The 16,767-nt window shown below is 48.9% G+C and overlaps 1 protein-coding gene across 1 annotated transcript in view; it reads left to right on the plus strand.

The window, feature by feature from the left end:
• The window catches only part of LOC135289206 (WD repeat-containing protein 7), a 56,865-nt gene that overhangs the window by 6,586 nt on the left and 33,512 nt on the right, over positions 1–16,767 (plus strand). The window contains exons 5-13 of the mRNA XM_064402629.1: positions 106–280; positions 825–901; positions 1,554–1,673; positions 1,985–2,130; positions 2,535–2,637; positions 2,760–2,901; positions 3,140–3,388; positions 5,007–5,227; positions 5,708–5,903. Coding sequence (XP_064258699.1) covers positions 106–280; positions 825–901; positions 1,554–1,673; positions 1,985–2,130; positions 2,535–2,637; positions 2,760–2,901; positions 3,140–3,388; positions 5,007–5,227; positions 5,708–5,903 — 1,429 coding nt within the window. The remainder of the gene's footprint in view (positions 1–105; positions 281–824; positions 902–1,553; positions 1,674–1,984; positions 2,131–2,534; positions 2,638–2,759; positions 2,902–3,139; positions 3,389–5,006; positions 5,228–5,707; positions 5,904–16,767) is intronic.

The following is a 16,767-nucleotide window of genomic DNA, read 5'->3' on the forward strand; positions in this document are numbered from 1 at the left end:
TGAGCGCTGGCACAGCACAGCAGGGCTGGGAGGGGCTCCTCGGGGCCAGCAGGGCTCCGTGCCCGTCCTGCTGGGCTCTGAGCTCGGCCTGCTCCCACCCTGCAGTTCTATCAGTTCACGGTCGGCACGCAGCGGGAAGGGAGGCTCCTGTGCCACGGGCATTATCCTGAAATCCTGGTGGTGGATGCAACCAGCCTGGAGGTGCTTTACTCGCTGATATCCAAGATCTCTCCCGACTGGATCAGCTCCATGGCCATCATCCGCTCCAACAGGACACAAGGTGATTGTTTGTGGTGGCAGGGACACTTCCACTGTGCCAGCTGCTCCCAGGCCTGCCAGCCTGGCCTCGGGCACTGCCAGGGGTCCAGGGGCAGCACAGGTGCTCTGGGAATCCTGCTGGCACGGGCTGAAGTGCCACCTGAGCACAGCCTGGGCTGGGTCTGCTCGCTGGTGTTGATTCAATTCCTGGCAGACAAGTGTCTTGTTGGGGTGTTCTGTTGTGGAATTCCTGAGAGGTTTGGGGAACACTGAGGAGAAAATCCTGACTAAAGGACTTCTCTCTTGTGTGACAGTTGTAAACTGGGCATTCCCAAAATCCCGGCGTGGGAAAGCTCAGCTCTTATCCCCACAACAAATAAATTGCTGGCACAACTGGAATCTGGAAGGCTTTCCTGCTAGTGCCTTTCACTTATTCCTTGTTCCATCCTCACACTACCATCCCATTTGGAAGCAAACGCCCCGGGAATGCTGGGGTCAGGGTTTCATTTGTGTCAGATGTGCACAGGTGAGGAGCTCTGTGCCTCAGGCTCGTTTTGTGTTCCCAGAGGACACTGTGGTGGCTGTGTCCGTGACTGGCATCCTGAAGGTCTGGATCATCACCTCGGAAGTCAGTCGCATGCAGGTAGGCACAGCCTGCTGGGTTAGTGGGGTGGAGGGGTCTGTTCCTGATACTGTGCTGCTGATATTTTCTCCTTTGCCAGTGCAAAATAACTGACTGAATTCTCCTTTACTGATTTAAGTGGCCACCAGAATTCCTAATACTTCTCAGAGAACCGATTTCCAATTTTTCCAACTCTTTTTTTTTAAATTCGTACCGTATAGTGATTTGGGTTAATATTGTGCTGAGCACACCGTACCATTTTTAGGAATATTCATTGTATGGGATTATCTCCAGCTCCCTGTCCTTTGGCATTTCTTGGGTACTAATGAATAAAAGGAGATTTGCCCCAGGTCTCAGGGCAGGTCTCACAGAAACCTCTTGTAAAATACATTTATCAATTAAGGAAAAATCACTTTCTCTTTGGGAGTGGGATCTGCTTCGCTCCAGCTTCCTGCAAGGTGAGCAGCACCAATCTGTGCTGCCAGGGAGCCTGGGGACTCCAGTGCCCAGAGAGGACCCCAGGTGCTCCTGCAGACCTGCTTAGGAGAGCTTGGAGTCAAACCCGCTCCGGGGGTTTGGGTTTTCCCAGAAATGAGCCCAGGAGGGCCCTGGCACGCTGCTGAGCGCCGTGGGAGCAGGGAGCAGGGGGCTGAGTGCTCTTGTGTTTGCTCAGGACACCACGCCGGTGTTTGAGGAGGAGTCCAAGCCCATCTACTGCGAGAACTGCCAGAGCATTTCCTTCTGCGCCTTCACGCAGCGCTCGCTCCTGCTCGTGTGCTCCAAGTACTGGAGGGTAAGGCACGAGCTGGGGCCTCCTCCCTCAGCAACCTCCCCTAAACCACGTGGAAACATCCAGATGCAGGCACTCCCAGTCTACCTCTGCATTGAAATATGCATGTTTTTAACGTAAATACACATAATTTAATGTATTTCTAGGTATTTAATCCAAATCTCTGCCCGCGGCGCAGGTTTGGAACAAGATGGCCCTTAAGGTCTTCTCCAGCCCAAACCATTCCATGATGCTGCGATACTGAACCCAAACCTTGGGCATTTTAATGTGTTAATTGGTTAATAACAACAGCCTTTGTTCCTGTTTCCTCTCAGGTCTTTGATGCTGGAGATTATTCCCTCTTATGTTCAGTGCCCAGTGAGAATGAGCAGACCTGGACTGGTGGGGACTTTGTGGCAGCTGATAAAGTGATTGTGTGGACAGAGGATGGACAAAGTTTCATCTATAAGTTACCGGCCAGGTACTCAACAGAAAAATACCCACTTTATTTAGTTTTTGATTGATTTGAATTGAACTTATTGAAGAACCTCTGAAATATCGGTCCAGTAAGGGAAGGCATGTAAATGTAAAGCTATAAAATGAATTCAAAATTTGGCATCAAAGAGGTTAAAAATGACGAGTGTAAAATCACAGACTTTCTTTCTGACACCTTTATGGTGTGCAGATGTGTTTGTTCTGGGTAGAGAGAGAGTTTTATCTTGAATATTCCCCCATAAACCATGTGGGAGCTCCTTCCTTGCCCTCCCCTCATCAGAGCATGAGGGTGGGAGCAGCAGCCGAGTCCTGCTGTAGGAATCACTCTGTAAATGCAAGGAACTCCATGATTATAAATTCATCATCTCCTCTCTTTGTTGCTGCCCCCAGCTGCCTCCCAGCCAGTGACTCATTCCGCAGGGACGTGGGGAAGGCGGTGGAGAACCTGATTCCTCCTTTGCTGTACAGCGTGCTGGACAGAGCAGAGAAGCAGGTGCATCTCTGGAGCTTTTTGGGGGGCTGTGCTGGGTTCTGTCCTGCTTTGGAAGGCAGGAAGCCTGGGGCTGGGCACGTGCTGTGTGCGTGGCCTGAGGTTGTTCCTTCTCTCTCCAACAGCTCCTGATATGTCCTCCAGTGACTCGCTTCTTCTGCGGCCAGAGGGAGTTTCCCTACAGGCTGTTGATCCAAGGGGACTCCTCGGGGAGGCTGTGCATCTGGAGCGTGCCCGACGCCCTGGAGCAGCAGGAGGGTGCAAAAGGTACCTGATTCACAGCCACATCTTCCTGTGCTTGTGCTGATAAATCCGTGCTGGTTCTCCCATGGAGTGGGGTTAATTGTTACCTCCTTGCAGGACTTGTAGTGCCTTCATCTTACCAAAATCTTAATTAGCGTCATCCTTGTGGTGACTTCATTCCCAGCAGAGAATCCCTCGGTGGGTTGGGGAGACCTTAAACCTCCAATTCCAGCTCAGCCCTGGCGTTTCCCCTCTCCCCCAGGCCTGCAGACAGCCACGTCCAGGTCCCTGCAGGAGGCCTTTGACCAGCTGAGCCCGCGGCCCGCGGGCATCATCGACCAGCTGAGCATGGTGGCCAACGCCAGCGAGCCGCTGCGCGTCACCGCCAGCGTCTACATGCCGGCCCACGGGCGGCTGGCCTGCGGCCGCGAGGACGGCAGCATCGTCATCGTGCCGGCCACGCAGACTGCCATCGTGCAGCTGCTGCAGGGGGAGCACATGCTGCGCCGAGGTACGGCACAGGGAGCACACAGACTGCCACAGTGCAGCTGCTGCAGGGGAGCACATGCTGCGCCGAGGTACGGCACAGGCAGCACACAGACTGCCACAGTGCAGCTGCTGCAGGGGAGCACATGCTGCGCCGAGGTACGGCACAGGGAGCACACAGACTGCCACAGTGCAGCTGCTGCAGGGGAGCACATGCTGCGCCGAGGTACGGCACAGGGAGCACACAGACTGCCACAGTGCAGGGGGAGCACATGCTGCGCCGAGGTACGGCACAGGGAGCACACAGACTGCCACAGTGCAGCTGCTGCAGGGGGAGCACATGCTGCGCCGAGGTACGGCACAGGGAGCACACAGACTGCCACAGTGCAGGGGAGCACATGCTGCGCCGAGGTACGGCACAGGGAGCACACAGACTGCCACAGTGCAGCTGCTGCAGGGGGAGCACATGCTGCGCCGAGGTACGGCACAGGGAGCACACAGACTGCCACAGTGCAGCTGCTGCAGGGGAGCACATGCTGCGCCGAGGTACGGCACAGGGAGCACACAGACTGCCACAGTGCAGGGGAGCACATGCTGCGCCGAGGTACGGCACAGGGAGCACACAGACTGCCACAGTGCAGCTGCTGCAGGGGAGCACATGCTGCGCCGAGGTACGGCACAGGGAGCACACAGACTGCCACAGTGCAGGGGAGCACATGCTGCGCCGAGGTACGGCACAGGGAGCACACAGACTGCCACAGTGCAGGGGAGCACATGCTGCGCCGAGGTACGGCACAGGGAGCACACAGACTGCCACAGTGCAGCTGCTGCAGGGGAGCACATGCTGCGCCGAGGTACGGCACAGGGAGCACACAGACTGCCACAGTGCAGGGGGAGCACATGCTGCGCCGAGGTACAGCACAGGGAGCACGCAGACTGCCACAGTGCAGCTGCTGCAGGGGGAGCACATGCTGCGCCGAGGTACGGCACAGGGAGCACACAGACTGCCACAGTGCAGCTGCTGCAGGGGGAGCACATGCTGCGCCGAGGTACGGCACAGGGAGCACGCAGACTGCCACAGTGCAGCTGCTGCAGGGGGAGCACCAAGGTACAGCACAGGGAGCAGGAACCCCAGAAATCTGCAGCACCTCTCTGTGCTGGCATCCCTTCAGCTGTTCACCCTGCGAGGTCATTTTGGGTATTTCTGCAGAGGTTTTGGGGTGCAGGAGCAAAGATAAGGCAAGGGAGCACTCCTGTCTTGTCCAGGATTGTTCCTGGAGCAGCAGGAGCCCCACAAAGCTGCAGCAGCTCTCTGTGCTGGCATCCCTTCAGCTGTTCACCCAGCGAGCTCAGTTTGGATGTTTTGGGGTGCAGGAGCATCCCAAGGATATCCCAAGATAAGGCAAGGGAGCTTCTCCTGTCTTGTCCAGGATTGCTCCTGGCACTGCTGGCGTGCCAGTAGAAGTCTCAGTGGGGAAAACCTGCCAGGGTTCCTGGTGGGACCCGTGTGCTGTGCTTGGGCTGCTGTTGGATTTGTGGGTTCCATGTAACATTATATTCGTGGTTTGGGGCTCTGCGTTGCAGGACAAACTCCTGGGAGTGGATTGTCTGGTGAATTGCTGTTTTTCCTCTCTTTCCCCCAGGCTGGCCCCCGCACCGGACGCTGCGAGGCCACCGGAACAAGGTGACGTGCTTGCTGTACCCTCACCAGGTGTCCTCCCGCTACGACCAGAGGTACCTCATCTCAGGGGGGGTGGATTTCTCCGTCATCATCTGGGATATCTTCTCGGGAGAGATGAAACACATCTTCTGTGTGCACGGCGGAGAGATCACCCAGCTGCTGGTTCCACCAGAAAACTGCAGTGTGAGTTCTCTGGGATAAACCCTTCCAGCACCTCAGTGCTCCTTCAGAAAGGGAATCCAGGGGATGTGTCACTGACCCAGCTCCTGCACAAAAAAGAGCTTCATTTTTCTGTTATTTATGGTTTCTAACACCATGCTTTAATTCTGTAAAGGTGGAAAAATAGGGGCTTTATTAAACCTGTTACAATAGGGTTTAGAGACAGTTTTACCTTTTGAAACTTAGCTCATTGATTGACAAAGTCATTGATTGAAAACTCTGGGGTTTGCTTACCCATTTAATACCCATTTTCTCTTCATGATGTGCAAAGAGAATTTCTGATCAGGGAATTCTGTTGCCAGTGACCTAAGTGAGTTTGAGCATGGATGTAGGTGCCTGAGTTTTGAGCATTAAAGAGGCTTTTGGCCATTTCCCAGCAGGGGAAATGTTTTTAATACTAACTCTGAATTATGACTAAGCCTTTTCTCTTTCTTCCTGCACTAGGCCAGAGTCCAGCACTGCGTTTGCTCTGTTGCCAGCGATCACTCCGTGGGTCTGCTGAGCCTCAGGGAGAAGAAGTGCATCATGCTGGCCTCCCGGCACCTCTTCCCCATCCAGGTGATCAAGTGGAGGCCGTCCGATGACTACCTGGTGGTGGGCTGCTCCGACGGCTCCGTGTACGTCTGGCAGATGGACACCGGTGAGCTCGGGGTGGGGAGCCCGTCCTGGGGGCGGGGGTGCACGTCTGCCCTGGGGGAGAGGTCAAACACTCTGCAGGGAACTCAACACTCTGCAGGGAACTCAACACTCTGCAGGGAATTCAACACTCTGCAGGGAATTCAAACACTCTGCAGGGAATTCAAACACTCTGCAGGGAATTCAACACTCTGCAGAGAATTCAACACTCTGCAGGGAATTCAACACTCTGCAGGGAATTCAAACACTCTGCAGAGAATTCAACACTCTGCAGGGAACTCAACACTCTGCAGGGAATTCAACACTCTGCAGGGAATTCAAACACTCTGCAGGGAATTCAACACTCTGCAGGGAATTCAACACTGCAGAGAATTCAACACTCTGCAGGGAATTCAAACACTCTGCAGGGAACTCAGCACTCTGCAGGGAATTCAAACACTCTGCAGGGAATTCAAACACTCTGCAGGGAATTCAAACGCTCTGCAGGGAATTCAGATACTCTGCAGGGAATTCAACACTCTGCAGGGAACTCAACACTCTGCAGGGAATTCAACACTCTGCAGGGAATTCAAACACTCTGCAGGGAATTCAACACTCTGCAGGGAATTCAAACACTCTGCAGAGAATTCAACACTCTTCAGGGAACTCAACACTCTGCAGGGAATTCAACACTCTGCAGGGAATTCAAACACTCTGCAGGGAATTCAACACTCTGCAGGGAATTCAACACTCTGCAGGGAATTCAACACTCTGCAGGGAATTCAACACTCTGCAGGGAATTCAACACTGCAGAGAATTCAACACTCTGCAGGGAATTCAAACACTCTGCAGGGAATTCAACACTCTGCAGGGAATTCAAACGCTCTGCAGGGAATTCAACACTCTGCAGGGAATTCAACACTGCAGAGAATTCAACACTCTGCAGGGAATTCAACACTCTGCAGAGAATTCAAACACTCTGCAGGGAATTCAAACACTCTGCAGGGAATTCAACACTCTGCAGAGAATTCAAACACTCTGCAGGGAATTCAACACTCTGCAGGGAACTCAACACTCTGCAGGGAATTCAAACACTCTGCAGGGAATTCAAACACTCTGCAGGGAATTCAACACTGCAGAGAATTCAACACTCTGCAGGGAATTCAACACTCTGCAGAGAATTCAAACACTCTGCAGAGAATTCAAACACTCTGCAGGGAATTCAAACACTCTGCAGGGAATTCAACACTCTGCAGGGAATTCAGATACTCTGCAGAGAATTCAAACACTCTGCAGGGAATTCAACACTCTGCAGGGAATTCAACACTCTGCAGAGAATTCAAACTCTCTGCAGGGAATTCAGATACTCTGCAGGGAATTCAAACACTCTGCAGGGAATTCAAACACTCTGCAGGGAATTCAACACTCTGCAGAGAATTCAAACTCTCTGCAGGGAATTCAGATACTCTGCAGGGAATTCAAACACTCTGCAGGGAATTCAACACTCTGCAGAGAATTCAACACTCTGCAGGGAATTCAACACTCTGCAGGGAATTCAAACACTGCAGGGAATTCAACACTCTGCAGGGAATTCAACACTCTGCACGGAATTCAACACTCTGCAGGGAATTCAGATACTCTGCAGAGAATTCAAACACTCTGCAGGGAATTCAACACTCTGCAGGGAATTCAACACTCTGCAGGGAATTCAAACACTCTGCAGGGAATTCAAACACTCTGCAGGGAATTCAAACACTCTGCAGGGAATTCAACACTCTGCAGGGAATTCAACACTCTGCAGGGAATTCAAACACTCTGCAGGGAATTCAAACACTCTGCAGGGAATTCAACACTCTGCAGGGAATTCAACACTCTGCAGGGAATTCAAACACTCTGCAGGGAATTCAACACTCTGCAGGGAATTCAACACTCTGCAGGGAATTCAACACTCTGCAGGGAATTCAACACTCTGCAGGGAATTCAACACTCTGCAGAGAATTCAACACTCTGCAGGGAATTCAACACTCTGCAGGGAATTCAAACACTCTGCAGAGAATTCAACACTCTGCAGGGAACTCAACACTCTGCAGGGAATTCAACACTCTGCAGGGAATTCAAACACTCTGCAGGGAATTCAACACTCTTCAGGGAATTCAACACTGCAGAGAATTCAACACTCTGCAGGGAATTCAAACACTCTGCAGGGAACTCAGCACTCTGCAGGGAATTCAAACACTCTGCAGGGAATTCAAACGCTCTGCAGGGAATTCAGATACTCTGCAGGGAATTCAACACTCTGCAGGGAACTCAACACTCTGCAGGGAATTCAACACTCTGCAGGGAATTCAAACACTCTGCAGGGAATTCAACACTCTGCAGGGAATTCAACACTCTGCAGGGAATTCAAACACTCTGCAGAGAATTCAACACTCTTCAGGGAACTCAACACTCTGCAGGGAATTCAACACTCTGCAGGGAATTCAAACACTCTGCAGGGAATTCAACACTCTGCAGGGAATTCAACACTCTGCAGGGAATTCAACACTCTGCAGGGAATTCAACACTCTGCAGGGAATTCAACACTGCAGAGAATTCAACACTCTGCAGGGAATTCAAACACTCTGCAGGGAATTCAACACTCTGCAGGGAATTCAAACGCTCTGCAGGGAATTCAACACTCTGCAGGGAATTCAACACTGCAGAGAATTCAACACTCTGCAGGGAATTCAACACTCTGCAGAGAATTCAAACACTCTGCAGGGAATTCAAACACTCTGCAGGGAATTCAACACTCTGCAGAGAATTCAACACTCTGCAGGGAATTCAACACTCTGCAGGGAATTCAACACTCTGCAGGGAATTCAACACTCTGCAGGGAACTCAACACTCTGCAGGGAATTCAAACACTCTGCAGGGAATTCAAATACTCTGCAGGGAATTCAACGCTGCAGAGAATTCAACACTCTGCAGGGAATTCAACACTCTGCAGAGAATTCAAACACTCTGCAGAGAATTCAAACACTCTGCAGGGAATTCAAACACTCTGCAGGGAATTCAACACTCTGCAGGGAATTCAGATACTCTGCAGAGAATTCAAACACTCTGCAGGGAATTCAACACTCTGCAGGGAATTCAACACTCTGCAGAGAATTCAAACTCTCTGCAGGGAATTCAGATACTCTGCAGGGAATTCAAACACTCTGCAGGGAATTCAAACACTCTGCAGGGAATTCAACACTCTGCAGAGAATTCAAACTCTCTGCAGGGAATTCAGATACTCTGCAGGGAATTCAAACACTCTGCAGGGAATTCAACACTCTGCAGAGAATTCAACACTCTGCAGGGAATTCAACACTCTGCAGGGAATTCAAACACTGCAGGGAATTCAACACTCTGCAGGGAATTCAACACTCTGCACGGAATTCAACACTCTGCAGGGAATTCAGATACTCTGCAGAGAATTCAAACACTCTGCAGGGAATTCAACACTCTGCAGGGAATTCAACACTCTGCAGGGAATTCAACACTCTGCAGGGAATTCAACACTCTGCAGGGAATTCAGATACTCTGCAGAGAATTCAAACACTCTGCAGGGAATTCAACACTCTGCAGAGAATTCAAACACTCTGCAGGGAATTCAACACTCTGCACGGAATTCAACACTCTGCAGGGAATTCAGATACTCTGCAGAGAATTCAAACACTCTGCAGGGAATTCAAACACTGCAGGGAATTCAACACTCTGCAGAGAATTCAACACTCTGCAGGGAATTCAACACTCTGCAGGGAATTCAAACACTGCAGGGAATTCAACACTCTGCAGGGAATTCAAACACTCTGCAGGGAATTCAACACTCTGCAGGGAATTCAAACACTCTGCAGGGAATTCAAACACTCTGCAGGGAATTCAAACACTCTGCAGGGAATTCAACACTCTGCAGGGAATTCAAACACTCTGCAGGGAATTCAAACACTCTGCAGGGAATTCAACACTCTGCAGAGAATTCAAACTCTCTGCAGGGAATTCAAACACTCTGCAGGGAATTCAACACTCTGCAGAGAATTCAAAGTCTCTGCAGGGAATTCAACACTCTGCAGGGAATTCAAACACTCTGCAGGGAATTCAAACACTCTGCAGAGAATTCAACACTCTGCAGAGAATTCAACACTCTGCAGGGAATTCAAACACTCTGCAGGGAATTCAAACACTCTGCAGGGAATTCAACACTCTGCAGAGAATTCAACACTCTGCAGGGAATTCAGATACTCTGCAGGGAATTCAACACTCTGCAGGGAATTCAACACTCTGCAGAGAATTCAACACTCTGCAGGGAATTCAACACTCTGCAGGGAATTCAAACACTCTGCAGGGAATTCAAACACTCTGCAGGGAATTCAACACTCTGCAGAGAATTCAACACTCTGCAGGGAATTCAGATACTCTGCAGGGAATTCAACACTCTGCAGGGAATTCAACACTCTGCAGAGAATTCAAACTCTCTGCAGGGAATTCAGATACTCTGCAGGGAATTCAAACACTCTGCAGGGAATTCAACACTCTGCAGAGAATTCAACACTCTGCAGGGAATTCAACACTCTGCAGGGAATTCAAACACTGCAGGGAATTCAACACTCTGCAGGGAATTCAACACTCTGCACGGAATTCAACACTCTGCAGGGAATTCAACACTCTGCACGGAATTCAACACTCTGCAGGGAATTCAACACTCTGCACGGAATTCAACACTCTGCAGAGAATTCAAACACTCTGCAGGGAATTCAACACTCTGCAGGGAATTCAACACTCTGCAGGGAATTCAAACACTCTGCAGGGAATTCAAACACTCTGCAGGGAATTCAACACTCTGCAGGGAATTCAACACTCTGCAGGGAATTCAAACACTCTGCAGGGAATTCAACACTCTGCAGAGAATTCAACACTCTGCAGGGAATTCAAACACTCTGCAGGGAATTCAACACTCTGCAGGGAATTCAACACTCTGCAGAGAATTCAACACTCTGCAGGGAATTCAAACACTCTGCAGGGAATTCAAACACTCTGCAGGGAATTCAACACTCTGCAGAGAATTCAAACACTCTGCAGGGAATTCAACACTCTGCAGGGAACTCAACACTCTGCAGAGAATTCAACACTCTGCAGAGAATTCAACACTCTGCAGGGAATTCAAACACTCTGCAGGGAATTCAACACTCTGCAGAGAATTCAAAGTCTCTGCAGGGAATTCAACACTCTGCAGGGAATTCAAACACTCTGCAGGGAATTCAAACACTCTGCAGAGAATTCAAACACTCTGCAGGGAATTCAACACTCTGCAGGGAATTCAACACTCTGCAGAGAATTCAAAGTCTCTGCAGGGAATTCAACACTCTGCAGAGAATTCAAAGTCTCTGCAGGGAATTCAACACTCTGCAGAGAATTCAAACACTCTGCAGAGAATTCAAACACTCTGCAGGGAATTCAAACACTCTGCAGGGAATTCAACACTCTGCAGGGAATTCAAACACTCTGCAGAGAATTCAACACTCTGCAGGGAATTCAGATACTCTGCAGGGAATTCAACACTCTGCAGGGAATTCAACACTCTGCAGAGAATTCAACACTCTGCAGGGAATTCAACACTCTGCAGGGAATTCAAACACTCTGCAGGGAATTCAAACACTCTGCAGGGAATTCAACACTCTGCAGAGAATTCAACACTCTGCAGGGAATTCAGATACTCTGCAGGGAATTCAACACTCTGCAGGGAATTCAACACTCTGCAGAGAATTCAAACTCTCTGCAGGGAATTCAGATACTCTGCAGGGAATTCAAACACTCTGCAGGGAATTCAACACTCTGCAGAGAATTCAACACTCTGCAGGGAATTCAACACTCTGCAGGGAATTCAAACACTGCAGGGAATTCAACACTCTGCAGGGAATTCAACACTCTGCACGGAATTCAACACTCTGCAGGGAATTCAGATACTCTGCAGAGAATTCAAACACTCTGCAGGGAATTCAACACTCTGCAGGGAATTCAACACTCTGCAGGGAATTCAACACTCTGCAGGGAATTCAACACTGCAGAGAATTCAACACTCTGCAGGGAATTCAAACACTCTGCAGGGAATTCAACACTCTGCAGGGAATTCAAACGCTCTGCAGGGAATTCAACACTCTGCAGGGAATTCAACACTGCAGAGAATTCAACACTCTGCAGGGAATTCAACACTCTGCAGAGAATTCAAACACTCTGCAGGGAATTCAAACACTCTGCAGGGAATTCAACACTCTGCAGAGAATTCAAACACTCTGCAGGGAATTCAAACACTCTGCAGGGAATTCAAACACTCTGCAGGGAATTCAACGCTGCAGAGAATTCAACACTCTGCAGGGAATTCAACACTCTGCAGAGAATTCAAACACTCTGCAGAGAATTCAAACACTCTGCAGGGAATTCAAACACTCTGCAGGGAATTCAACACTCTGCAGGGAATTCAGATACTCTGCAGAGAATTCAAACACTCTGCAGGGAATTCAACACTCTGCAGGGAATTCAACACTCTGCAGAGAATTCAAACTCTCTGCAGGGAATTCAGATACTCTGCAGGGAATTCAAACACTCTGCAGGGAATTCAAACACTCTGCAGGGAATTCAACACTCTGCAGAGAATTCAAACTCTCTGCAGGGAATTCAGATACTCTGCAGGGAATTCAAACACTCTGCAGGGAATTCAACACTCTGCAGGGAATTCAAACACTGCAGGGAATTCAACACTCTGCAGGGAATTCAACACTCTGCACGGAATTCAACACTCTGCAGGGAATTCAGATACTCTGCAGAGAATTCAAACACTCTGCAGGGAATTCAACACTCTGCAGGGAATTCAACACTCTGCAGGGAATTCAAACACTCTGCAGGGAATTCAACACTCTGCAGAGAATTCAAACTCTCTGCAGGGAATTCAAACACTCTGCAGGGAATTCAACACTCTGCAGAGAATTCAAAGTCTCTGCAGGGAATTCAACACTCTGCAGGGAATTCAAACACTCTGCAGGGAATTCAAACACTCTGCAGAGAATTCAACACTCTGCAGGGAATTCAGATACTCTGCAGGGAATTCAACACTCTGCAGGGAATTCAACACTCTGCAGAGAATTCAACACTCTGCAGGGAATTCAACACTCTGCAGGGAATTCAAACACTCTGCAGGGAATTCAAACACTCTGCAGGGAATTCAACACTCTGCAGAGAATTCAACACTCTGCAGGGAATTCAGATACTCTGCAGGGAATTCAACACTCTGCAGGGAATTCAACACTCTGCAGAGAATTCAAACTCTCTGCAGGGAATTCAGATACTCTGCAGGGAATTCAAACACTCTGCAGGGAATTCAACACTCTGCAGAGAATTCAACACTCTGCAGGGAATTCAACACTCTGCAGGGAATTCAAACACTGCAGGGAATTCAACACTCTGCAGGGAATTCAACACTCTGCACGGAATTCAACACTCTGCAGGGAATTCAACACTCTGCACGGAATTCAACACTCTGCAGGGAATTCAACACTCTGCACGGAATTCAACACTCTGCAGAGAATTCAAACACTCTGCAGGGAATTCAACACTCTGCAGGGAATTCAACACTCTGCAGGGAATTCAAACACTCTGCAGGGAATTCAAACACTCTGCAGGGAATTCAACACTCTGCAGGGAATTCAACACTCTGCAGGGAATTCAAACACTCTGCAGGGAATTCAACACTCTGCAGAGAATTCAACACTCTGCAGGGAATTCAAACACTCTGCAGGGAATTCAACACTCTGCAGAGAATTCAAACACTCTGCAGGGAATTCAACACTCTGCAGAGAATTCAACACTCTGCAGGGAATTCAAACACTCTGCAGAGAATTCAAACACTCTGCAGAGAATTGAAAGTCTCTGCAGGGAATTCAACACTCTGCAGGGAATTCAAACACTCTGCAGGGAATTCAAACACTCTGCAGAGAATTCAAACACTCTGCAGGGAATTCAACACTCTGCAGGGAATTCAACACTCTGCAGAGAATTCAAAGTCTCTGCAGGGAATTCAACACTCTGCAGAGAATTCAAAGTCTCTGCAGGGAATTCAACACTCTGCAGAGAATTCAAACACTCTGCAGAGAATTCAAACACTCTGCAGGGAATTCAAACACTCTGCAGGGAATTCAACACTCTGCAGGGAATTCAAACACTCTGCAGAGAATTCAACACTCTGCAGGGAATTCAGATACTCTGCAGGGAATTCAACACTCTGCAGGGAATTCAACACTCTGCAGAGAATTCAACACTCTGCAGGGAATTCAACACTCTGCAGGGAATTCAAACACTCTGCAGGGAATTCAAACACTCTGCAGGGAATTCAACACTCTGCAGGGAATTCAACACTCTGCAGAGAATTCAAACTCTCTGCAGGGAATTCAGATACTCTGCAGGGAATTCAAACACTCTGCAGGGAATTCAACACTCTGCAGGGAATTCAGATACTCTGCAGAGAATTCAAACACTCTGCAGGGAATTCAACACTCTGCACGGAATTCAACACTCTGCAGGGAATTCAGATACTCTGCAGAGAATTCAAACACTCTGCAGGGAATTCAACACTCTGCAGGGAATTCAACACTCTGCAGGGAATTCAACACTCTGCAGAGAATTCAAACTCTCTGCAGGGAATTCAAACACTCTGCAGGGAATTCAACACTCTGCAGAGAATTCAAAGTCTCTGCAGGGAATTCAACACTCTGCAGGGAATTCAAACACTCTGCAGGGAATTCAAACACTCTGCAGAGAATTCAACACTCTGCAGGGAATTCAACACTCTGCAGGGAATTCAAACACTCTGCAGGGAATTCAACACTCTGCAGGGAATTCAAACACTGCAGGGAATTCAACACTCTGCAGGGAATTCAAACACTCTGCAGAGAATTCAACACTCTGCAGGGAATTCAGATACTCTGCAGGGAATTCAACACTCTGCAGGGAATTCAACACTCTGCAGAGAATTCAAACACTCTGCAGAGAATTCAAACACTCTGCAGGGAATTCAACACTCTGCAGGGAATTCAAACACTCTGCAGGGAATTCAAACACTCTGCAGGGAATTCAACACTCTGCAGGGAATTCAACACTCTGCAGAGAATTCAAAGTCTCTGCAGGGAATTCAAACACTCTGCAGGGAATTCAAACACTCTGCAGGGAATTCAACACTCTGCAGAGAATTCAAACTCTCTGCAGGGAATTCAGATACTCTGCAGAGAATTCAATACTCTGCAGGGAATTCAACACTCTGCAGGGAATTCAAACACTCTGCAGAGAATTCAAACACTCTGCAGAGAATTCAACACTCTGCAGAGAATTCAAACACTCTGCAGGGAATTCAAACACTCTGCAGGGAATTCAACACTCTGCAGGGAATTCAAACACTCTGCAGGGAATTCAAACACTCTGCAGAGAATTCAACACTCTGCAGGGAATTCAACACTCTGCAGGGAATTCAACACTCTGCAGAGAATTCAAACACTCTGCAGGGAATTCAACATTCTGCAGGGAATTCAAACACTCTGCAGGGAATTCAACACTCTGCAGGGAATTCAACACTCTGCAGGGAATTCAACACTGCAGAGAATTCAAACTCTCTGCAGGGAATTCAACACTCTGCAGGGAATTCAACACTCTGCAGGGAATTCAACACTCTGCAGAGAATTCAAACACTCTGCAGGGAATTCAAACACTCTGCAGGGAATTCAAACACTCTGCAGAGAATTCAAACACTCTGCAGGGAATTCAAACTCTCTGCAGGGAATTCAAACACTCTGCAGAGAATTCAACACTCTGCAGGGAATTCAAACACTGCAGGGAATTCAAACACTGCAGGGAATTCAACACTCTGCAGGGAATTCAACACTCTGCAGGGAATTCAAACACTCTGCAGGGAATTCAACACTCTGCAGGGAATTCAAACACTGCAGGGAATTCAAACTCTCTGCAGGGAATTCAACACTCTGCAGGGAATTCAACACTCTGCAGGGAATTCAACACTCTGCAGAGAATTCAACACTCTGCAGAGAATTCAACACTCTGCAGGGAATTCAACACTCTGCAGGGAATTCAACACTCTGCAGGGAATTCAGATACTCTGCAGGGAATTCAACACTCTGCAGGGAACTCAACACTCTGCAGGGAATTCAACATTCTGCAGGGAATTCAACACTCTGCAGGGAATTCAAACACTCTGCAGGGCATTCAAACACTCTGCAGGGAATTCAACACTCTGCAGGGAATTCAACACTCTGCAGGGAATTCAAACACTCTGCAGGGAATTCAACACTCTGCAGGGAATTCAACACTGCAGGGAATTCAAACACTGCAGGGAATTCAACACTCTGCAGGGAATTCAACGCTCTGCAGAGAATTCAACACTCTGCAGGGAATTCAACACTCTGCAGGGAATTCAACACTGCAGGGAATTCAAACACTGCAGGGAATTCAACACTCTGCAGGGAATTCAACATTCTGCAGAGAATTCAAACACTCTGCAGGGAATTCAACATTCTGCAGGGAATTCAAACACTCTGCAGGGAATTCAAACACTGCAGGGAATTCAAACACTGCAGGGAATTCAACACTCTGCAGGGAATTCAACACTGCAGAGAATTCAAACACTCTGCAGGGAATTCAAACACTCTGCAGGGAATTCAAACACTGCAGGGAATTCAACACTCTGCAGGGAATTCAAACACTCTGCAGGGAATTCAAACACTCTGCAGGGAATTCAAACACTGCAGGGAATTCAACACTCTGCAGGGAATTCAACACTCTGCAGGGAATTCAACACTCTGCAGAGCTTA

This window comes from Passer domesticus, chromosome Z (assembly GCF_036417665.1).
Source record: "Passer domesticus isolate bPasDom1 chromosome Z, bPasDom1.hap1, whole genome shotgun sequence".
In the NCBI taxonomy this organism is placed as follows: Eukaryota; Metazoa; Chordata; class Aves; order Passeriformes; family Passeridae; genus Passer; species Passer domesticus.